This window comes from Lissotriton vulgaris, chromosome 6, assembly GCF_964263255.1.
Source record: "Lissotriton vulgaris chromosome 6, aLisVul1.2, whole genome shotgun sequence".
Taxonomy (NCBI): Eukaryota; Metazoa; Chordata; class Amphibia; order Caudata; family Salamandridae; genus Lissotriton; species Lissotriton vulgaris.
The window spans coordinates 1098226768-1098252681 of NC_141694.1; the positions used below are offsets into that span (position 1 = coordinate 1098226768).

Sequence of the window (25914 nt, forward strand, 5' to 3'; positions counted from 1 at the left end):
TTTTACTATTTGAGTTGGACTATGCTGTCGATACTGGTTCTTTGGTGATTTATTGCTTTTAAGAAGACTGCTAGGAGATGCTACACACCTTTTCACGTAGTAAAGATTTTGATAAACGAACGTTTGCGTGGAATACCCGAATAACAACTTATAATTATTTCCACTGGTCATTACGGACAATTCTAAGAGAAATAGCCCTGTGGAAGTCTGTGGCTTACACCACGAAAGACGAAACACGTGTTGGCAGCTAGGATTGAGTTTGGAGAAATTCAGTGATATAAATTAAGGATAAAGAAGATAGTCTCATCCTTGACTTATTAAGGACTTTGACTGTTGTTGAACCAAGTTCAGGATATATCTGTGTTTTGTTCTGTAGGGTACAGTATTATTCAATACTATTTGATTGATGGTGGATGGCCGTCACCTTATCCTTTGAGCAACTGAGATTGTCACGAACTTTACTGTTTTGCAAATCTGCGCCACTGTCACCCAGCCATCTGCTCGGTGTAGTATTATAAAGAGTTGATCTTCAGCGTGCGATGCCGCACCTAGATTGTCTCTTGAACATTTAATAGGTGATCATGTCCTGGGAGATGCAACTTTGTCCACGTCACCAGACTAACGTCATCTAATTGTAGCTTGATGTACTTCTCAGTACACAGTGCATGTCGTGCAGTTGCTAAAAATATATAGGATCTATGGGTTTAGACAACCTAAACTAAGGCATTGGTGTCAAGACTGATTCCAGACATCCCCAAAGAATATGTTAGCCTTTAGATTGGCTAGCTCACAGTGCCACCATAAGCCACTTAACCTTACCAAGGAGCTAATAGTTGCTGGCAAATATCGAGCACGACAACCCTTGATCCTTCAGGGATCGTGGAAACAGTACAGTGCTTTTCGCTTAGTCAATCGTGCTCACTCAGTCTCAGAGAGGTACACAGAATAAACAATGGGGATTTTCTCAATAAGTATTTATTGAACCAGTGCCATTCTATTATAAAACATGTTTGCTGCGACAATCATTACACAGAAGCAAATATGTAAGATTACAAGCACCAACAGAGTAAATACAAGGTTGAATTCTACCATGGTGTTAAAACTGTGAATCTATGCAGGCATGTATACATGACAGTAATGGAGTGTACTCCTACAATGCTGACCCTACCTCAGTGTACCTAGCCTATATGTGGGTGTAAAACCAAGAATCCCCTAGGAAAGAGCCAACCACATTACCTGATGGGAGAGAATGAAGGACCCCGTCTTGGTCTCAAGCTGGACACCCTGCAAGGGATGTCAGACTTTTGTGTGCTGGAGCTTTTGCGTACAGGGACCTCAGTGTCTTGTGTCAGCGTGGAAGTGTCTCCTCTGACAGACCCTCAGCCCTCTGCATGACAAACTTAAACAGATCTTCACCGTTCTCATAGTTCAGAAAAAACCTCAACCACGTCTGGTAAGTACTCCAACCAAAGAAACCAAGCTGCAGCTTCAGGTTGGCTTACGAGAGGGACGTTTTGAGGGGGTATTTTGTTTGAGTTTTATTTAAAAGATTACAGGTATTGAGCAAGTATTTTACAGTAAAGTGTCCGCGTTCCGTGTGGGACCACCGGGAAACAATTACTACCATTTCAATAGAAAGAGAGTGCTACCAAGAGCACATCTGAAAAACCAATGACGTTAAGTTGAAAACAAAAAAATAAGCAAAGCATGATTTGTAAATGTGTCTTTTCTTGTATTTCGTTTTGATAGTTTGCTAGAATATTGTTCTCTTCAACAAAGAATATCTACTTCCCTTAACTGAACATATGCCCTTGTAATTGGTTCATTGAATATAGCTTCCTTGTCATAGCCGCCCTGTGTAGTCAGAGACTCGTCCTGGCAAACTTGCATTTTCTTGGAAAAGTTGTGCAATATAGAAACTGAATCAGAAAGTAGCGGCCCAGCAGCCCTGGCACTAAAGCACACTCCTTTTCAGGCAAGGTGATTGGGAAGAATGCAGTCGCTTACAGTGCACTACAGCCATTGGATGAAGGAACCTCGCCCAGTGCCCTCCCCTGTACTGCCTGCTTTGGTGGGTGGAGCCCAATTGTGAATGGCATTTGAACAGACCATTGTATGAAGGGTAGCCCTTAAATGTGTATAAGCATATAGTTGTATTACGAGGTTATTTTTCTGGGGATAAGCTGTCTCTAGGCCAGACCTAAACGTGTATTGCATTCTGTCAGTTAATTGAGACCTACTCGAAGTCCCTTTTTTACTCTCACTACACATTCTACATCCATCATTCCGAAGACGGCTCCAGGCCAGTGGGAGTTGGCTTAGACTGAGCATGAATGTCAGTTTTCAGCTATGACTAAAGCTGATAGACCAATATTATTTTTGGACTTGTTTCAGAGTCTGGGTAATTTCAAGAAGTCTAACATTTGTCATGTGTTAATGTTTTAGCTATTTCGGATTCCAGTCTGGGGATTTTTATTAATTGCATTATTTAGCAGAGTTACAAATCTAAATGACGTATTGCGCGAAACTAATGTGTTTCGTGTAAACTAACTTTGATTTCTCTTGGGTACTCAATTGGAATGTAGTTAAAAAAAAGTACATAGTTGCAATTTAGCAACAAATTACGTTTTAAGGATTGATATTGTTTTAATGGAGTCTCCCACCCAGCCCCCCATTATTTAGCCTTCTGATTTTTGGGATCCTATGTAGAGAGAACCTCTGTACTGAACTGATAATTCAACTCTTTTATAGAGTGCTTACTTTTTGTGCTCAATGCCTTTTCATCCTAGAGAAAATATCTATAGCTTTAGCTTAACATTCAGCCCATTTGTAAATGTACATTGGTGAATGGAAATGAGAGTGAAAAACTATTAGCTTGCTCCTCTCTGTGCCGGTGTGTGGTGTGTCCTTTCTGTATGGGAATCACCCAAGGCTTTAAGTGGGATGAAAAAACCCGGGGGGCTCTCAAATGGGCGTGGCTAGTGTAAATAAGGGGCGTGGTTTTAAACACCTAGGATAAAAATATGTGCTTAGCATAGTGCGCCGCCAGACTGGTATTTTGCTGCTTCTGCCATTGTATCCACATGCATAATACAACAAGCATTGCACCTACAAGGAGTCCGGACGGTTGGATGTGTCCAATGATTCTTAGTTGTATAAGATGAATAAGCAACAACTTCGGCTTCGTTGTACATAATAATGAAAATGCTAGTTCTGACATGATGAAACTGTGAAAACAGTTACCTCAAAGGCAGTCAATGAAGGGTGGTACAGCTGCAAAAATATTTTTTTTCAGTCTGAGTGTGAGGGTAAAATTGTAGAGAGCGACAGAGACCTGTCTCAGCACCTACTTTTCAAAACTCAGCACCGGCAGGACCCAGCTCACTTTAAGCCCAGAAATCACTAATTCTTTATGTATGGAGGTCCGTGCTTAATTTATAAAAAAATAAGCGCCAGGGCCGTGGCCAGGAGGCCACTGCAACTTTGACTATGCATTGCCCGTCATTGCTACCAATGACAGTACCAAAATAACTCTCTTGTCTGCAAGTGCGACAGTTCAGATTATTCCAGGTCCCCGACACTAAAGGAATGACTGCGGAGGCAGGTGTTAGTACTTTTTAATGTATATTGTATTCATAAACAACCATTGTTCTGCTAGTCTCTAAATTAGATGAGCAGAGCCACAATGTGGCAGACTGTCATAACTGTGGTGTTGACAATTAAGTGCCTCTGCTGAGCACCGGAAACCCCTGGCTCAAATTAAGCACTGATTGGAATGAACAATTTTTTGTAACAAGGGCTTACATCCTATCCTCGTTGGATTACTTGCACCTGAGTATACCTTTTTCAAAAACCTGATTGTTTTTACATTTTGTGATTTTTGCGTCAGAATTACCCGCACACCTACCAGTCTCCAAGGCATTTCTTCCAAAGGAACAACATCTAAAGGAACACTAGTTGTAAAGCTGCGGAAAGTTAATGTTTAGCGTTATCAAAAAACAAGCATTGGCATAGCCAATAGGTCTCACCTTTGGGACCTTATAAGTGTTTAGCCATGCAGCAGTTGATGTTTTTGCACCAAGGATATTGTACTGCATCACAAAATACTTATAAGGTTCCAAAGGCGAGACCTATTGGCTATGCCAATGCTTGTTTTTCAAGTGTGTATATTACATGTCATTAGTTAACACACTTATTAACCTTTTAACTGCCTCGCGCGAGACAGTGCACAGTCCTTTAAACAAAAGGGCATCCATTTTCACTAACAGAACCTGCATAGGGTGAGAGAAATGCTCCAGCAAGCAACAGCTGCACGTCAATTTTTAAACTTTTTTTTTTGATTGAAGAAAAATCAACCACTCGAGCATGTCCAAGAAAAATCAGGCTAGGGAAGTAGAGCAGAACAGGGGTGAACACTGGTACGTAACAGAGTAAACATCTATTTTTCAGAAGTCACCCAAGCCAATCAGGGAAAATCAGTTTTTTTAAACTGGACCAGGGAGACAAAAGAGGGCTTTAAAGAGTAGCAGAAGATGATCTTGGAAGCTACATTAGGCACAAATGCTTGTATTGCACACACCTCTTCTGCAAGTCATATGTGATTATATAAATCTTACACCGCGCCATATTCACTGCTCGGCAGCCATGCAATGATTTGCCTGTCCAGGACAGCTACTGATGATAACAGGCGAGAAGGAGCATCGGCCTGTGGTCATAAAATTTCCCAGTTTTGGAGAATTTTTTTTTGAGACATCCTAGAATGCTGACATGTAGAAAGCCTGTTAATGCATCACTGCCTCTATAACCCACTCAAGTCAAGGGATGAATTACTTGAATACATCTCTGCACTGCTCAGAAACTGACAGCCCCTCTCGCTAATAGATGGCTTTCAACATCACAGACTTCCAGCAAATAACCCCTTTACCTTAATTTTCTTGTGAGCGCTGAATATTACAAACATGCTTTGAATGTTTATTTATTTTACAGGGTAAACAGTAGAAGATGATAAATAAAAGTTGTAAAGAAATGAGGGGGATGAGGCGCAGAGGAGGGTGGTGGAGGAGAGAGAGCAAGTGAGCTGAGAAAGATAAATGTAGGCAGAAGGCATAGAGAAAGTTGCTAGTCAAAAGGAGAGAGTGACCCAGAAGGCGAGCATCCTGCTGTGTTAGAGTTAAAGCACATTAGGAGAAAAAAAACAGATGGCCCCTGAACGAGCCGCAGATCGAAAATGAACAAACGGGAAAGCTAGAAAAAGAAAAAAAATGGCCCCTGCGTGCGCCGCTGCTCGCTCCCGAAAGGTGGATGCCGCCACTTGCATGAGTGTGTGGAAAAGAGCTGACCAATTTCTAAAGGTCATCTTCTAGGGTAGCGCATGCTCGCTGCCTAGGTGAGACCTAAAAACGAAATATATTTAATGATGGCCGTCATCAGTACCGATACGTGCCAGTGCATGCTAGCATTTGAACTACATACAGGGCTTTAAGTGGGCCGGGTCTTGCCGGTGCTTAGCATCGACAGTTCTATAAAGGAGGTGCCATACCGGGTCTCTATCCGACTCTCCATTTTTGCCCTCATGGTGGAAAAAAAATCTTACCTCTGAAGCAGTGCCACTCTTCATTGCTTTTGAGGTAACTTCAAAGAGACTCGCTACAGTACTTTCACAGTCTCATCATTTCAGAACTGAAGCATTTTCAATATTCTGTACAATGAAGCATAGTTGTTGCTGATTTATCTTACACAAACAACAACAATTGGCAAACCCAATAGCCCTGGCTTGTTGTAGGTGTAATGTTACTTGCTGCATCAGTATTATATATCTGTATGCAATGACAGAAGCAGCAAAATACCAGTAGGGCGTCACACCATGCTAAGCACAGATTTTTAGCTTGCGTATATTTAAGCCACGCCCTTTAATAACATCGGCCATCCCCCTTTGAGAGACCCCCTAGTTTTTTTAATCCACTTAAAGCCCTGATTTCATATGTCTAGAAGAGAAATGTCATCAGCTTTAGTTTAAAAAAAATGTGCGGTTCACTTATGTACAATTCTTTTTATTAGACGCGTTTACTATTTTAAAGTTTGGCAGACCTCTCCAGAATGCGAGGTTGACCCTAAAATGGCGCCCGCATACCCCACACAAAGCCAACCTGATACATCAAAAGTAGCCTCTTACTCTCATATGGTAAGGATGCTCAAAGGTTACTGCCTGTCCTCCACTGCTCCGCTTTATTCCATGCCTAGGTTTGCCGCAACACATCTGGTGCACCCTTTCAGACCTTACGCACACTACAAAACCCTTCCTTTGTATGGCTGCGGATGCTCAAACGCAGAGTACAGGGAAGGCAATGAACAGTGTCTTATCTAGACGGTGGATTTATCAGGGATCTTGGGACTACACTAGCAACGGTCCAGTAGCTGGGGTTAAGATATGTTAGAATTTGTTTTTAAAAATCACTACTCACAACAACAGGGATCGAAATCAGGTGATGAAGTTTTCAATACTAAATTAATGAATTCCTAACTTACCTTTGATATGACTGAATATCAATCACTACACCCCTTACATCCTGATATAAGAATGTGAACTAGGGGTGTGCAAAATTCACACGCTTTGCTTTTGCCTAATTACACGAAATGCTAGTCCCTCATTTAGCACTAATATTATAGCGTGAAATGCATCCGTGTGTCAATTTTTGACACAAGGATGAATTTCACGCTAAAGATGATGCAAGAAACACAAGTGCTGCCAACAACAGCCAGTCGCTTGCTGGTTGTTCATATTGTTTCTGTGCTGTAATTTTGGCAAGAACAGCTGAATAATTGCGTAATTAATTGACATGGCAGAATGAAGGGGATTTCTCGTAACAAGTGTAGCCTGAAATTCCCGAAATTACACCCACATAACTTAAATATCACCCAGGCATCATTTGAACCCATATTAGCAGCGAACCGTGATGGAACATGTCGACACTCGGTGATACCTTGTACTTCTAATATACGTCCATTTGGTTTTAGACTCGTTGGGGAAGTCCCATTAAAGGCTTTTAATTAAGCATGGGCGGATTTCCCGGATCCACGATCCACGAATTTGCGGATTCGCAGATCCGCAAAATCCGCGAATTTGCGGATCCGCGAATTTGCGGATTCGCAGATTTTTTTATTGGGGGGGTCTTATGTGCGGCCTCGACGACGCTCACAATTGTTTTTGGGCTGATGAATGAGTCACTGAATTTGAGCTTCAACTAGTTCCAGCGACCATGTGTGTGTTACTATGCAATCACCCTGAAGGGCGCAGGGGTCCCTTGAGTGAGCTGTCCATCATAGTGGGTAAATGGCGGGAAGACGCTGCAGGGCTTCCATGCGAATTCACATGCATCTTGCGTGTATGAAAGGTCAGAGACCGATCAGAGCAGCAGGTCAAGAGAAAGAAGCTCCTGGTCACAGGAACAGCACGAGGATTGCGCTCGTGAAAGTCAAGGATGCAAAGGCCTCTATCCAGCATCACAGCTGATTTTCGACAGTAGATTTGGGAAGAAGGCACACCTGCCCAGCCTCGAAGATGCTCCCTTGAGTGAGCTGTCCATCCATCATCTTCCTGTAACTATTTTAGGATGGCGCCGGCAAGCTGCCAGCGCCGTCCTAAAATAGTTACTAAATTAACTTCACTAATAGATAAAATAAAGCAGGTGCTCGAGCACCTGCTTTATTTGATCTATTAGTGCTTCCTGTGCTTCCTGTTGAAGCTAACTTAGTAACTATTTTAGGATGGCGCTGGCAGCTTGCCGGCGCCATCCTAAAATAGTTACAACAACAACTTCAAGCTTGAAGGCTTGAACTTTTGCCCCCCAAATCCGCCGCTCGCGGATTTGCGGATTTTCGGTAAATTCGCGGGAGTTCGAGGATTGCGGATTTACCGAAAATCCGCAAAATCCGCGAGCGGAACGGATTTTGCGCTCGCGCATACTTTTAATCCACCAGCATATAGTTTTATATAAGGGGGTCATAACAACGACAGAGTGTAGGTATAGCTATATACACATGGGCATATTAGGGCTAGGCTTGACGGCTAGGGAGGTAGGAAAGACCTCAGCAATCCTTACTAGTTTACAGTCCAACTGACATTTCATACTCTACTGAATGTTGAATCCCATTGCGGTGTGGCCCTAATAATGAATCACGTCAGTGTCAATGGGTTAAACTACATATCACATACATTTATAGCCAGGGACATTGAATTATGTGATTTTCGCATAGTTTTGGATTTGCCACATAATCCATCCTCAACCACATAATCTACAGATTTTAACCAACATTTTTTGATTTCTAGCCCAAAAGATTTAATGCTATGACACTTGTTGCTGCTCAGTGGAAGGCCCTTTGCAAAGCTGGTCTAATAAACATTATTTTGTTTATTGCTATATGTGGGTGTTAAACTAGTGCTAATGGGGTGCAGCCAATGTCCAGACAGTGTTACCAAGTTTAAAGTTGACAGAATAACAAAGTAATACTGTTACAAAATGATTCTAGTTGCCCTGCATTTAGCATAAGACTCAACATAAACTTCTGATGGGACCTTTAAAAGGGTCTCTAGTCATGGTGTAGTCAGAAGGAGTGGTATCAATTTAACATATGGTTGCATGACTCCAAAGAGGATGTGGCACATCCTCTTTGAAATCCTCTCTCCCCCATGTAGTGTAGATTCACTCTTTTCTACTCCGTGTATTGTAGATTATAAGCCTTTCTAGCAATGATGCACAAATGTGAATAGTCTCTTACTCAACTACCTTTATGCGCTTTGAGTCCTTGTCATGGGTTTGAGGTGCTAAAGGAATGCTGCAGTAGACTTTCATTTCACCATATTTCTATCTTTACCATGGGTCCAGATAATAAATCAGGTCTCTTGCAAGATGGTCGACTGAAGTGACCGGTCGAAATTAGCCTCAGAGATCACAGAGTCCCAGCCTGTTAATACGGGTACTATGCAGCGATGTACATGCATTACACCCTGCAGCATAAGCATTGATGACTGTTTGCTCAGCCATTAATATCACTCGTCAGGTATAAGACCCACAAATCATAGACTACTCACTACAACATCCCTAGCATGCAGGAGCAGGCAGCCTAGAGGTTTAGAGAAAGCGCATTGTTAGACAAATGACACATAGCAAAGCAAAATATAGTTTTCTTCCTCCTTCTTAGGTTGCAACACTGCCAACAGAAAACAAAGCTATATTTACAAACAAAATCCCACAGCACAGGCATAAAAAGCAATCTGAAATACTGTGAAGTCAAATGCCTCACATTGGGCATTTGCATGGCATACTGGAAACTATGCACTTATGCGCTACTAGAAAATACACACTCTACATAGTGTGCGCTTGCATCAGACAATCAGCATTCTGGAGGATCTATTCGGTTAAATGCTAGCAGACATTAAACTGAGGGCGCTCAGATCTTTCCGCATGGTACATAATATTATAAATGCACACCTCAGTGCACACTTATGCTGCCATGGTATTTACAATTTACCATAGCTGCTATCAAGTAATCCACTTGTTCATAGAACTGCAGTACGTTCATGTTGTTGTCCAAGATGCTTAATTACAACCCCCCCCCCCCCCAATTATTATGAGGACCGGCCATTGACCATAAGGAAGTGTGTATTTACTATTCTAACTCCATGCATGCTTTGATAATAGTGAAGGTTATAAAGCGGATCGGGACAAACATAACTTAACTTTTAGGTATTTTGAGACTAATGCTCGAAAGTACCTTAGCACACTACCTTGACTGGTCCTCACAAAGATAGTGTTTTTCTGCTTCTGTCAGGGTTTACCCATGATGAGAGGACCAGTCTGGTCCTCACAGCGTGGGTTACTTATGCACACAAACTCTCCTCTCTCTCCCTCCACATAAGGTACACATGATATCTCTTATTGCAGGTTGTATGACACCGGCATGCATGGCTTTACCACGAGTGCCTCTACTACTCTGCCTAAACCACGAATACTTCTGAACAACGCATTCCTTTACCACACAATTTTGTGGTAAAGGCATGACTGGTATAGGAATGTGTGGTAAAGTTCACACCCTATGCCACCAGCCCTTAGCCCCAACCACCACCCTAACGCCCACCCTCTTAAGCCCTTAAAACTAACCTGAGACCTAAAAACTTCTCAGAGCCCTAAAAACGACCCCAGCCCGAACTACCCAACCCCACGAGCCCTAAAAGGTACCCTGAGCCCCTCTAAGCCCCAACTACCTGACCCCACCAAGCCCTAACTACCCCGACCTCCTGAGCCCGAAAAAGTACCCCAACCCCACCATGAGTTCTAAAAGGTACCCAGAGCCCTAAAAACTATCCCGCCCGAGCCCTAAAAACTTCCTGACCCCCCAAGTTCTATAAACTACCCCTAGCCCTAAAAACTATCCCGACCCCTCCCTCAGCTCTAAAAATTACTCTGACCCCCTCCAAGATGTAAAATTATCCTGGCCCTCCCCTTAAGCAACTCTACCCACTCATGAGTCCTAAAAGCAGCCCCCCTATGAGTCATGAAAGCAACCCCGACCCCCCAGCCCTAAACCTGATCCCTTAACACTACCCCAACCCTTAAAAACGACCCACCCAAACCTTGCCCCAGCCCCACTTACCTCACTGCATCCACTCCTGATCCTTCCTGTTACTGGCCCGCACATTGCCTTAACCACACATATGCGTGGTTATGTGTTGTTAAGGCAAGCGTGGTTGCACTTGCGTTGGAACGGCATGTATGGTTCTACCGCGTTGTTCAGACTGTGTCCCTTTATTGCATACATTTCCCCAGACTACTGTGTGCGCTTTTTTATGCTAGCAAAATACACTGAAAATTCTAAGACATCTCATAATTACCGGGCACTTTTGGGCAAATTCAGGTATCCATAGCAATTGCACTCAACCTCTTAACTACTACATCAAAAACTTCCATTCACTACTTTGCAAAAATAACATTAGGAACTACTGTGCTTTCCCCCTAAACCCTCTGGGGAGGGTCGCCCTGTTTAAAATGATGATTCTCCCCAGATTCCTCTACGTCCTCCAAAATACCGCCTTTTGCAACCCGCGGGCTTTGTTCCGGGAGCTAGACAGCATAGCTACCAAATTCCTTTGAGGGGGGTCGACAGCCACGTATAGCTCTGGCCCGTTGCCGCATTCCGCCCTTCGACGGGGCATGGGGATGACCAACTTACACCTATACTATCTGGTGACCCACCTCCTCACAATCCATGACTGGTTCAACGGTGGATGGCCTGATCCAGCCTACAGGCTCGAGCTGAGTGAGCTGGGTTGCCTTGTATCCAATCTATGATGTACGGAAGGTCCATAACTTACACCTTGGCAGAAGCTACACGTACTGTGCTGCTGGCCTGGCGGGCATCACTACGCCACTCCCAATGGACACATAAATTAACCCAATACAAGTCTCTCTGGCATGGTACTTGGCTCACGGAGGTTATTGGGCTGAGTGGGTTTCGCTCTCGGGACCTAACGGGGATCTCCCAACTCTGAGTGTGTGGGCTAGCGGCCAAATGTGCTCCTTCCAAGCCTTACAGTCCAGGTTTTCCCTACATCCGTCACAATTTTATAAGTACCTGCAGTTACGCCACGCTCTCCATTCGCACACAACAGACGGCACAGCGGTTCCAGTCTACAACCCCCCCCACCCCCGAGGTGCAGTTTATGATGGGTAATTTGGGAAAGGGGCATCTCGCACATGTACCGTACACTAATCAACAACCCTCCGACCACGCTAGACAGCCTCAGAAACCAATGGGAGGAGGAGGACTGGAGGGACGCGCTCGTGTCGCCTTAGATGGTCACCGCATTGGCTAGGCTTCGCCTGATTCAACTGTACTACTTGCACGCCACCTACTTGACCCCTGAACGCCTTCACAAGGCTGGCTTGTACCCAAATGCCTCCTGCACACGCTGTGGCCAAGACCAGGCGGATTTCTTCCACATGGTCTGGGCATGTCCCCAACTGGCACGATTCTGGGGGGGCATTGAGGAGGAACTCACAGAAGTCTTGGGGTGGGAAGTTCCCCATGATCCATGACACACGATCCTGGGGATTAAGGATGGGCTGGATGGGTCCAGAAACTAAAAGCTACTTTTTAACATGGCTATGGTTATAGCAAAGCGAGACATAGCCACTAATTGGTAACGCCCTTATCCACCTAGCCTAAGACAATGGCGGAATGGGGTAGACTGGTGTGCTACACAGAAAAAACCTATGTATGAAGCTCGGGGGTGCCCAAAAATACCATAGTATGTGGGACAAATGGATTGTTTCATTCCTCTGTAAAACCCAGCGGTTCTTGGAGCTAATTCTGATGATATGCCGCCTGCCATAGATATAAATAAAGGTAAAGGGCAGGCGATATCGCGCAGCGAAACATGACATGCTTCCTGATTATATTGGCCTGCTAATATAACCCGAAAAAAGTTTCAGCAAAATAAAGGCGGACTTCACTTTTTTGCTTGTCCACTTGCAAATAGGAATTTAACAGGATTATATCCTTAACCTAAAAAACGGATTCTGCTTCTGTTGCATTTCACATAGAAATCTCACACAGGACACCACACTAGTGTTGGCTTCTTTACATGCAGGATTGAAGTCTCAAGCTAATAGCATTCAGGCGGCCGGATTGGCATGGTTCTTTATATTGTTATAAAACTGCATTTCGTGGTTATTTAACACAAGACATGTTTGCTAGTTTGAGTTATAATAACCCTGCAGATACAGAAAGTGCATAAACATAAAATGCTCCATTCTGTGCGACGACAGCCTGTTCCTTATTTCATAACACGCCACATACCCCCATGTAAGTCAATCTTCACATGCATTCAGAGGAACGTGAGAGATCAAAGCACCCACCAGTCTGACTACCTCCCCTCCCCTATATTTTCATGGTGGTCCAACCACAGTAGCACAGTGTGTAGGAGCCACTTCAGAAAACGGATCCGTGCGGTTCCAAGAGGGGGCTTAGTTCGATTCTGCCCGTCATGAAAAGGCTCACATCTACAGGATGAATACTCTCCTGGTTTAATTTCTATCCCCCTATTGTTTTTGATTTTATGAGCAAACAATAATCCAATGTTTTTATCCACCACTCAAATTACTTTCATTTTTCACTATACTAATGCAACACTAAACCTTTATGGCCTCTGAAGCGCTTCGACACCTCGTCAGGGGTAGTAAGCGCTATAAATACAATTACAATACGATACAATACAATACAATAAAATGTAGGCGATAGTTTCCATAAAAACATTTTAATTCCACAGCCGGTAAGATTGGTCAATAAATTAAACGCTCACGGTTGATGTCAATTTAATTTGCAGGTAGAGTTCTAAGACCAGCTCTGTCTGAGTTCCCCTCAAGATCGGTAAATCGAGGACCCTTACACTTGGTATCAGTAAACTCAGTTATTTACAGCGCTTAGAAACCGCAAATGTACGGTATGAAATGCTATGTAAGAAATGCCCAAGTTAATCTCATTGTCTTTAGCACACGTGCAGAGAGCTTAATGTGTTAACATTCTGCAAAGAAAATAAGAAAAATATGTTGTGCAGTATTTTGTTTTATTGGGGCGTGCAATGCCACTTGGGATGAAAGGGCTGTCGGACAATCCCCTACACACACACAGAATTTCTCTCTCCCTCCCTCTCTCTTCTCTCCCTCCATCTCTCTCTGTCGTGTGCCGTAGCCCGGGCTGCAGCTCTGTGGTTGGCTGTCCCACAGAAAGCCTGCCCTTAGTACGACTCTGGAGCTTAAGAATAAACACTGTCTTTTCGTCTTTTCTCGAGGGACACAACAAGCTTCTCCTGCTCCTACACTGTCCTTACAGAAAAGGTAGAGGTCACAGGCTATTCACAACATCCCTGGACAAAAACCCCACCGTGGGGGTTCAAATTGTGCCATTTAACGTGCTTTACCGTTTTCATTATTTTAAAGAAGAAACATTGTTTGCCAACTCGCACTGATATGAAAGAGGGGCCTCTGACCTTGGAAGGCTCTGGATGCTTTAAAGTTACAAGCGTGCGGCGCAGAAAGTAAAACAAAAACGAGATGGGAGAGGAGGCACCAGGGGGAGGGGAGAGAGGAGGGGGCTGCGCCTGTTTCCCTTGCGGGAGCGAGCAGGAACCATATGTTAATTATAAACACATTGTTTCAAAGTTCGTTCCCACAAGGGAATCGCCAAACGTGCACGCGTTGCATTCAAAGCAATGCAATGCGTGCATGTTTTTGCCTGAAAACGGAATCCATTGCTAAAGGTCTTTTTCCTATGCAGCACATGCACGCTGCGTAGGCGAGACCTAAAAATGCCATGCACAGAGCTCACTTCCCTCTCTTCTATGAGCTACAGACCAGGGCAAAAGGAGGTGAATCTATAGGACCCTCCGCTGTCGGACTTGCCTGTGTGGCAGTCTGGCAGCAGCAGAAGGGAGGCGTAACAGGTCATTGTGTGAGCAGATTTTTGGCTCCTTGGGGGCATGCTTAGGGTCTGGTTGCCTGATTTTTCTATTTATTTTCTCACATTATCAGCAGCATGAGCAAATGCATGCAGTCTCCCATACCCTTCAGAGCACCTATTCAGCATGTCTTTTCCTGTACAGCATATCTTTACAAGTTAAAAACTGCTCCAATTAGCAAATGTGGGCCACGGTTTGAGGTCTTTGATTCACTAATGGGGGTCACTTTAATTTTGGTGCCCAGGCCTATTTTCTGACCCAGTCTGACCCAAAGACCTTCCAAAGACCCGGGCCATGGAAATTCCCTCTGGAATGGGGGCAGAATCCTCCACCTGTAAAGAACTCGGGAATTTCAGTGAAAAGGTGGCGGTTGATTGAGGGATAAGAGGAAGCACTAAGATGTATCCATATATTAATGTGGTTGATTAGTGTGCGATATGGAGAGGTGTTCCAGCTATATGTCAGGCAGTGCTAATTCTTAAAATGTCCCTGATACAGTGCAATAGTGTGATTGAAGGGTGAAGGATGATACTTTACACCAGTACCGCATGTATTGAAATGCCAGTCCTGACAAATGTGTTGTGGAATTTGTTAAAAATGCAACAAAATGTTTAGAGTGCCTTTTGTAGCAAACTGGTTACTGTCCCACAAGAGCCTGAAAAAAACCTTTCTATTCCGTAACTCAATTAGCGTGATTTCTTGATTATGGAAATGCCCTGTACTTTAGCATCTCTAAATTTCTTTATCAGGGGCGACAGCTGGTTCAACATTTGTAAGCCCACTATTTTTTTCCCAAACTCAAGGATAGGGAGCGTATCTCAAACAGTTGTACAGTTCACAGGATTTCAGATGCTAAAAATATTCAAGTCCTGCGCGTGACTTTTCGGTTCAGTGAGTTACTGTTTCTGCTTTTTTTCAGTTCAGACTTGTCCTCTACAGTCCAGCCAGAAATCCTAGTTATCCAGTATTGGGGTATCTTTCATAGATTCACATGCCTGAATCATTCCCCGTCGTCGAGGCGGGAGTCCCACGGTAAATTATATATATATAGCAGTGCCTAAAACCATTAGTAGTAGGCTAAGAAAGGATATAGGCCCAACTAGGCCCAAAACTTAGCAGCCTATCTACCTCATTATGTAAAAAGAACTGAAAATGTAGCCTCAGCCAATCAGCTAACCTCACCCTCTAGAACCTTCCCAGCCCAGGCAGTTCTCCTCAGATTTTCACCGCACTTCGTGTGTAAGGGAGTCTCCCTAGTGCCTACTCAGTTTTCTTCAGAAATTTCTTCAATTCTTTCAAGATGTCGGAAAAGAAGGCTTTATTCAAGGCCTGTGCTTCATGCTTCAAGAAGAGAGTTCACGTGGACGACGAGCACTCGGACTGTATTTATTGTTTGCATCCTTCACATGTTGTGAAGGATTGCAGGATATGTCGAACCTTCCCTCCTAAGACCAAAAGGGATAGAGAGGCGAGAGTTCTTTTGTGGCTGAAGTCGTCTGTCAGAGATGACGAGGACAGAGCCTCTACTTCAAGTAAGAGAGCCAGTTCCAAAGAGAGGTGTTCCCCTGAGAGATTGAAAAAATCTAAGTTCTCTCATAAACCCTCTGAATCCACAAGGAGTGCTGCGTCAACAGAGTCTTCCACTGTGAGTACAGTCCGCACTAAAGCTGTCACTTTAGTGTCTTCTCTCACTGTTACCACCTATTCTACGTCTTCTACTTCTTCAAATACTGTTACCACCTCAGCAATTACTTCTCCTGTGATGTCCGTCATGGCCTCTTCTTCTGAGACAAGATCGTCAAAGAAAAGCGCGTCGTCGACGAGTCTACCGTCGACGACCAAATCACCATCTTTGAAGCGCTCGTCATCGCTTCCGTCGACGCTCTCGTCGACGGCTCCTCCGTCGACGAAGACTTCCACTATCCCGTCGACGAAGACCCAGTCGACGAAGATCCCGTCGACGAAGACCCCGTCGACGAAGACCCCGTCGACGAAGGCCCCGTCGACGGAGGGCCCGTCGACGGAGGGCCCGTCGACGAAGCGCCCGTCGACGAAAGGCTCGTCGACGAAGACCCCGTCGACGACAGGCCCGTCGACGACAAACACGTCGACGAAGATTTCAGCTCCGTCGACGACTAGCTCGACGACGAGGAGTCCTTCGACGGATCCGTCTACTAGGACGCCTTCCAAGAAGTCTTCATCCATGATTACAATACCTGTGACGATACCGTCGACGACAATATCGGCAACTCACACATCGGTTTCACTTTTGCCATCGACAGCAGCGCTGGCATCTTTGAATGTGCCGTCTACGCATTTGTTGCCCACATCTCCGGTTAGGGTGCAGTATACCCATTTTCAGATGAAATCTTTTCAGAGACAGAGTTACTCTCATTTGTCTCCCCTCTTGCCTTCGCATATCTTGGAAAATTACGTGGAAGCAGATTCGGATAATGAAGAGGATGAGGATGATGATGATGATCCTTTTGGAGTGGCCCATCACCCTTCCCAGTTGCACATAAAATATCAAGAGGATGAGGATGATGATGAGGTTCATTGCTATCAGGAAAATTTAGCTACTCCTTATCATCAGGAGCAACAACACACAGAAGACACGACTCATCTTCCGTCTGTTCTAGTACAGGATTTGCAGGCCATGCTGGCCGATTATCGTCAGAGGTTTCCACCAACTCTGCCTACTCCAAATACTGTGCCAGAGGACATGCCAGTAAATCCACCGCCACATCCTTCACATTCTCCAAGGCAGGATGTTGACCCCGGGACTGGAGGTCAGGATGTTGACATCTCATCTCCAGATGAGGATGAAAGAGAGGATGGGGAACTTCCGGATTCCACGCCTACGGAACCATGGAATGATTACGTCATTCCTATGCCCTCTCCTAATCTGCCAAAACCTTCAGATTCTCCGCCAGAAGACATAGGAGGTTTTCATAACATCATGCACCGGGCAGCTGCTCGATTTGCAATCACAGTTTCGGTTGAACAAACCGACTGTTTTCTTCATGATTTCAAAGAAGGGTATAGAAGGGTGTCCAGATCTATCCCTATCATTGATTATATCTGGAAAGAAGGGATTGATATTATGAAGACGCCAGCTTCCATCCCGGCGGTTCTTCCAAGAGTCGACAAGAAGTACCGAGCACCACCGGACACTCCTTCATGTTTGATTGGTCATCCGCGTCCTGACTCAGTGATTTCACAAGCGGCTCAACAACGATCCAAAAATCCGGTTGCACCTCTTTCAACGCCTCCAGACAAAGAGGGCAGGAGATTGGATGCAATTGGAAAAAAGTTCTCGGCTAATGCCGCTGCTACTGTCAAGATTGCTAATTCTTTGGCAATTTTAGCACGGTACGACAGACAAATGTGGTCAGATCTGTCGGAGTTCATCAATTTGGTTCCCGATGACCGTGTTGAAGAGGTCAGGAAGGTTGTCTTGGAAGGCGAGCGGGCAGCTTCTGAAATTATCGATTGCGCCCTCGACGTATCTAATACAGCCTTTAGACAATTGGCCGGAGCGGCAGTTCTCAGACGGCAAGGATGGCTCAAGGCGACTTCTTTCAGACCTGAGGTCCAGACCAAAATACTGGACATGGCCTATAATGGCGAGTTATTGTTTGGCAAGCACATAGATGAAGCATTGCTTGCGATAAAAACGGATACTGATACGGCCAAATCGCTTGGTGCACTACAGTATAAGCGAGGTTTTTTCAGAGGAGCAAGAGGCCGTGGTTTTTCATCAAGAGGACATTATCAAAATCAGCAAAACCGTCAGTATCAACCTCAAAATAAACCGTACTACCAACAGTCCTATCGGCAGTCATCGTCAGCGGGTTTCTCTCGTCAAGGAGGGAAACGACGTTCTAACTACCAGGGACGTGATTCAAATAAACGCCAGTGAGTTTTGCCGGACACCATCCTCCCTTCCCTCCCTCCCTGTGGGCGCCAAGATTTCCGCCTTTTATCAACAGTGGCGGAAGATAACTTCAGATCAGTGGGTTCTGGACATAGTCAAACACGGACACACTCTGGAGTTCTTGCAGAAACCTCCAACATTACCGCCCAGGGGTCCCTCCCCTCCTCGTCTTCATTTGTTATACATGGAAGCCATGAAAATGCTGCACAAAAATGCGATAGAGAAAGTCCCAACATCCCAGAAAAATCAGGGGTTTTATTCTCGCTTCTTCCTTGTGGAAAAGGTTTCAGGAGAGTGGCGTCCAATTCTGGATCTACGAAACTTAAACACATATCTGAAAAAGCAGAGTTTCCGCATGGTGACACTCACGGATGTCCTCAATTGCCTCATGGAGGGAGATTTCATGGCTTCCCTGGATATGGAAGACGCCTACTTCCACATTCCAATTCATCCAAATCACCGCAAGTATCTGAGATTCACAGTGGCTGGTGTCCATTTTCAATTCAAGGTGCTCCCTTTCGGCCTAAAGTCTGCACCAAGAATCTTTACCAAGACTCTAGTCCCAGTTGCAGCTGCGTTGAGGTCACAGGGAATCCAAGTATTCCCGTACCTCGACGATTGGTTAATAAAGAGTCCGACGAGGACTTCGACAAGGCAATCGGTCAAGAGTGCTCTGTCAATGTTCTCGAATCTGGGTTTGACCCTCAACGCCAAAAAATCTCAACTTCAACCCAGACAAATTCTGACGTTCCTGGGAGCAGTACTAGACACTTCTCAGTGCAAGGCTTCCTTAACCCAAATTCGTCAGGACAAGATCACAAGGCTGGCAAGTCAAATACGGTCAAAAAAGTCTCTTTCGGTCCGACAGTTTGTTTCCCTGCTAGGGATGTGTTCCTCCGCACTCCATCTAGTTCCACTGGCTCGACTCAGAATGAGGCCTCTCCAGGAGGAATTGCATCGACAATGGCGGCAGATAGACGGATCTTTCGAGGACCGTATCAAGGTCACGCCCAAGATAAAACAAGCTCTTCTGTGGTGGGCGGCAAAGAACAATTTGTCTCCGGGGCTCACTTTTCTTCAGACTCTACCGGAATTTACTCTAACGACAGATGCCTCCATGGAGGGTTGGGGAGGTCATCTCCAGGACCTTCAGGTGCAGGGACGGTGGTCCCATCAGTACAAGCACAAACACATCAACTGCCTCGAGTTGAGGGCAATTTTCCTGTCCTTGCGAGCCTTCCTGCCAAGAATTGCAGGCTCTGCAGTACTGGTGCGCACGGACAACACCACCAGCATGTTTTACGTAAACAAGCTAGGGGGCACAAAATCTCTGGCCCTGTCTCTTCAAGCGCAGGAAATGTGGGAATGGTTACTCCACCACAAAATTTCCCTCAGAGCGGAACATGTTCAGGGAATTCAGAATTCTCTGGCCGACGATCTCAGCAGATCGTTCACAGGATGTCACGAGTGGGAACTCGAACAACGCCAAGTGGAAACAATTTTCCAGCTCTGGGGCACACCAACGCTGGACCTGTTTGCCACGCAGCAGAACAGCAAATGCATATACTTTGCCAGCAGGTTCCATCAGCAAGGATCGAGAGGAAATGCCCTGTTGATGAGGTGGACCGGAATCTTTGCATATGCCTTCCCGCCGATTCCTCTCATCCCAAAGGTTCTACAGAAAATGAAGAGAGAGCGTTGCTCTCTAATCCTAATTGCTCCTCGCTGGCCGAGGCAGTATTGGTTCCAGGAGCTTCTGATACTCTCCCATCAACCTCCACTGCGCCTCAAGCCGACACTTTCAATGCTGACAAGGGAGGAAGGACAAATACTTCATCCAGATCCTCAGTCGCTACACTTGCACGCCTGGCTCCTGATTTCTTAGAGTTTAAGGACCTAGAGATTTCTCCAGACTGTAGAGCTGTTCTATCTCAGGCTCGTGCACAGTCTACCATCAGAACCTATCGCTTCAAATGGAAGAGATTCTGTTTATGGTGCGGAGAGCATGACGTCCATCCACTACAGGCTCCTCCAGAGAAGATTCTGCCTTATCTGCTGTCTCTAGCCAGATCAGGTCTCGCTTTTTCTTCTATCAAAGTTCACCTTGCTGCCATATCCAGATTCAGGAAGAGTTACAACAAACCATCTTTGTGCTCTTCTTCTTTAATTAAACAGTTCCTTAAAGGATTATTTCGAGTTTTCCCTCCAGTGCGGCCTCCTCCTCCTGAGTGGGATCTCAATATTGTGTTATCTCAGTTGCTGAAAAGGCCTTTTGAACCAATTCATAAATCGGAACTTAAATTCTTGACTTGGAAAGTGGCTATTCTGTTAGCCCTCACTTCAACCCGGAGAGTAAGTGAGATACAAGCGTTCACTATATCAGAACCTTTCCTACATTTTTCAAAAGATTGTGTGACACTTAGAACTCATCCTAAGTTTATTCCCAAAGTTCCGACCCAGTTTCACATCAACCAACCGGTGAAACTCAAGACTTTCTTTTCAGACCCCAAGACTCCAGCTGAAAGGATGCTGCATTCCTTGGATGTCCAAAGATGCCTCAAATTCTATTTACAAAAGACAAAAGATTTACGCAAATCTACCCAACTGTTTGTGGCTTATGGACAAGCTACACGTGGTTAGGCAGTGACGAAGGCAACTATAGCCAGATGGCTTTCCTCTGTCATCGTCTTCTGTCATGAGAAAGCGAACAAGCCCCTGACAAGAACGGTTAAGGCGCATTCCACCAGGATGATGTCAGCGTCTACAGCCCTATTTGCAGGGGTGTCCCTGGAAAACATCTGCCGTGCTGCTACATGGAAAAGTGTGCATACTTTTACGAAGCACTATTGCCTGCAGCCGGTACTACATGGAGATACGTCAGTGGGAGAAGCAGTGTTGCAGCATCTTCTTCACTGAGGTCAGCCTTTTATGGTTTTTCTTTTCTATTGCTACATGTTTACTAATATACTGTTTTAATGTTCTATATATAGATACATGTTATATGAAGGTGTTGTCATGATTTTGCATATGTATTGAGATATGTTATTGCTCTAGTACCTTCCAGGTTGTGTGGGGATATATGGTTTGGATTGTCTCCCACCTTCCTCTACCGACAGTTATGGTTGTTACTGCTTGCTACTCTGATTCAGGCATGTGAATCTATGAAAGATACCCCAATACTGGATAAGAAAACAAGTTACTTACCTGTAACTACAGTTATCCAGTATTGGTATCTTTCATAGATTCACATGCACCCACCCTCCTCCCCGGCTAGGCAGTTCTTATATAGGATACTACTTCTCACTTGTGCTGGGAAAATCTGAGGAGAACTGCCTGGGCTGGGAAGGTTCTAGAGGGTGAGGTTAGCTGATTGGCTGAGGCTACATTTTCAGTTCTTTTTACATAATGAGGTAGATAGGCTGCTAAGTTTTGGGCCTAGTTGGGCCTATATCCTTTCTTAGCCTACTACTAATGGTTTTAGGCACTGCTATATATATATAATTTACCGTGGGACTCCCGCCTCGACGACGGGGAATGATTCAGGCATGTGAATCTATGAAAGATACCAATACTGGATAACTGTAGTTACAGGTAAGTAACTTGTTTTCATCTTCACTGGCTCTCCTTCAGACCTCAAGGAGCGACTAACTATAATGGGAGAGAAATCTCCTCTCTGGCCTCTAACATTTGAAACTCTCTTCCCCTTTCTTAGCGGCCCATTCCACAGTCATTACATTTTGAAATTCAGAAACTGTTTAAAAAACATTTTTTCTGAATTTAGATTGTATTATCGCTCGTCAGGGTTCCTTCATATTGTGATGTTCCTGTCGGTCTTCGCGTTAGGAATCACTTTGGAGTAACGGTGTGTTCTATAACACATCGGAACATCAAGTGGCAGTGGGCCTTTGCTCCCCAATTGTTTTATGCTGAAAACTGCTATAGAACAGGAGCTTTGTTTGTTTTGATCCGATTTGTGGGTGATAGACTATTGCAGGGCTTGAAACAATCTAAACACAGGGTAAAGTACACATAGTACAAGCATCACACATGATTCACCGCACCGCATCCTTCAACTTAAATGAAATGCACAGCTATTTGCATTCAGTAGAAGATGTTTGCATTGATGGCGACTCTATGTCAAGAGACTGGTGTATGTGTCCCTATACAAAATGGTGTGAAAATGAAACCAGAAATTGAATTGATTGATAATTAAGCAATACCTGAGGATGTTCTTATGGTGATAGTCAGTAAGGCAAATCAGTGAGAAAATATACCCATTTGTGAAATATTTGTAACATTATCTTTTCTGTTAAATACCTTGGAATACCTGCCCACAGAGCCTGAAACCATAATTTGCCCAAACTTACTGTACAGTCATGAGAAACTGACGTATCAAGATGAAGTGTGAATTAAACCCCCACTTTTGATTACAGACAGAATTTCACTTATCAAGAGGCTAGGATAGTCTACTTCAAAATTCTATATGTGTTGATAAATATCCCAATCCCCTTGATAAATTTCCATTCAATACAATTTGATCACTACTCTGCAAGCTGTACTTGGATCTAAACAGTCCCGTATACGATGGTAGATGCTTATGTTGCTGTATGTGGGAGGTCTGAAAGTCCCAAATGTGGAAGTTTACTAACGACGCAGGGACACTATCAGACACTGGTTTCACCCTTGCCTGGGGACCCCATATTTGATTTAGGTGTGGGAACCGGTAGTTGAAGGTGGGCTGCACAAAGGACTGACTAGGCCCTGAACTGAGGCAGCCAGTGTAGCCACTTCTTGCTGTGCGTGGCACATTTTGGCCAAAGGACACCCTCCCAATCGTGTACCGTAATCGTGTAAGTTCGACAATGCCCTTTTTTTCCCACTCATAGATTTGTTTTGGGCTGTTACGGACTGATTTTTTTGTTTACCTCTGCTCTCTGAGGATTCCAAGAGAACAGTAGTCCAAGCACTAATAACCTCTAAATGGGATTATGGAAATGCTCTCTGCATGGGTCTCTCTGATTACCGCCTGGGTAGAATCCAGGTGTTGCAGAATTCAGCTGCATGGATTCTCCTTAATCTCCCCCCCTCCCCCCAGAACACATATGTCCTTTCATCTGAGAGCTCTTCACTGTCTTCTCATAAAAAAGGATCATTTTTAAGCCTATGGTCCTTGTTCACAAAGCTTTGTCTGCTTCAGGAGTTGGATACCTGAGAAAGAAAATTCATGAATATGTCCCATCCAGAAATGTACGTTCCTATGAGCGTCTGACGAGAGTTCCCAAAATTCGTCAGGCCACAACAGGAGGCAGATCCTTTTCCCATCTTTGGCCTGTCACATGAAATAAACTTCCTCTGGAACTGCGTTCCATAATCGTTCTTTACAGCTTTAAGAAGAAACTAAAGACATGGCTCTTTCAACCATCCATATAAGACCATCATTGTGGGTGCAGGCTGCCTGATCTAGCGCTGGGATACCCCTTGAGTAGCTATGCGCTGTATAAATCCTGTTAACATAACATCACAAAGTCACCCTGGATATGCTCTAATTATCTGCCAAACTTCTGCTACGCAATCCCAACTAGTTATATGAAAGCATTGGTGTACCTACCGGAGTGTCTACCAGTGACAACTGAAGCCGTGCCTTGGTATGGGGGATGCCAGTCAAGGACGGCCATTGTCACTGCTCTACGCAGAAAATAACACTACGGTAGTCGGTTTACTATAGGATAAAAGCTTCGTTCAGCCCGTCAGCATTAAAAGGATGAGCTGTTCGCAAAGGTATTCACTTACCTGTGACAGGCACTCAGTGGAATCAGAAACTTGTTTAAAAGCTGTCTTGTAAGTGGATAGTGCCATTGAAAAAAACCATGGACAACTTTTATTTAGGAAAAAAACAAAATAATAAGTTACTGGCCAGTCAGATTGTAGGTTTTGATTAGATTGCTTAAAACAAGATAATGTAATAAAATATTTATTTGACCTAAAATGTTTCTGAATAATTGCCCTAACCAGACCTGTTTCTTTTAAATTTTTTCTCATGTTAATCTTCCAACAGGGGATGTCCGACTGACTCCAGAAGACTACACCCGAGCGCAGAAGTATTGCAAGTATGCCGGCAGCGCACTGCAGTACGAAGACGTCAACACCGCTGTACAGAACTTGCAAAAGGCCCTCAAGTTACTCACCACAGGGAGAGAGTGAAACCTTTTTCAAATGAATGTGTGTCCGGCCCTAAAGAAAGAGAAAGCCCGTCTATTATGCCTTCAGTTTGTAAGACGAAAACTTTTTAATGGGGACCATCTTGTCTCGAAACAGCCTCCCTCCATGCCGAACTTTCCACGAAGCACTGTTCAACGCTCCACCTGCTTCCCTTTTCCCAATCGTTTCTGGTACTGTGCACCAGCACCACAGGGATGACCTGGGATTGTCAAAGGAACTTGCTGATAACCTCTAAAGCAGGGATCGAAAAAGTACACTTCTTTTATGTTGGCAACATTATTTACAGGTGTAAAGAATTGTTAACTTCCCCTTTCAGCACTGACAAAATAAAAGTAATAATTCTGTTACCTTTTTTTAGTCTAAGTTTGTAATTTCAAATTGTTTAGTTAACTAACCTGCGGAATATTGTTTAATCAATTGCTTCACAGTAGAGGAGTTTGCATTAGTAACCTAAACAACATTGAGAATCTATCTCGAAAGGGGCGTGGCTTAGAGCCAACGATGGCGGAAGCGTGAGCCGAGACCTCCATGCCAGCGGATCGATTATCCTGAGTACCGTGGTGTCAACTGGGGCCTGGGGACGTGCTGCAGAGTGCCTGGCCAGCTAGAGGTAGCTTGGACCCTGTTTACGCCGATTGGAGGCCCAGAGATGTGAGGCGATTAACTTCGGGACGGTATGCCTCTGAGGCAAAATAGCGGCCGGAGTCTCTCTCGTAGCGGAGGAGGAGGAGCGGAACTGCGGCCAGACCTTGGGGACGAGTAAACGGATGGTCGATGGTCCCCGAGGCGCGAAGTAATGCTGGTGCCTCGTCCCCCTGCTGAGGAAACACCAATGTCCCGGCCGGGTGCTCCGAGCAACGCACTGCGGTGTGCACGTCAAGGGGAAGTGAGGTCCAGAGTGCGCCGGGAGGCATCGAGCTGCCGCTATACGCCCGAGTACCCAAGGAGCGGGGTAGTGCAGCGACAACAACTGGGCGGTCTGCCTGCTTGAAGGAGGACGCTGAGGCCTGATTCTCCCCCACCCCCTGAGGTATTCCCCTGTGTGGGGCAGGGACACAGGCTGTCGTGACCTGGGCAAAATGGTGGCCTGCAGCTTTCTCTGGCCGCGAAGTGGAGTGGCAGACCTGGCCGGGGCACGGGCCTCAGCGTGTCCTGCCTGAGGTGGATGGTGGCCTGGGGTGTGCCAACAGCAGCCTGAGGCCTGTGGTGCAGCCCTAAAGTGTGACGGTATTGGCCTGGCTGAACT

At 45.0% G+C, this 25914-nt stretch overlaps 1 protein-coding gene across 1 annotated transcript in view; it reads left to right on the forward strand.

Moving 5' to 3' along the window:
• Window positions 1-25013, forward strand: part of VTA1 (vesicle trafficking 1) — a 329175-nt gene extending 304162 nt beyond the window's left edge. The window contains exon 8 of the mRNA XM_086927161.1: window positions 24505-25013. Within this exon, the coding sequence (XP_086783287.1) occupies window positions 24505-24650 (146 nt within the window). The 3' untranslated portion in view covers window positions 24651-25013. The remainder of the gene's footprint in view (window positions 1-24504) is intronic.
• The last annotated feature ends 901 nt before the right edge of the window (window positions 25014-25914 follow it).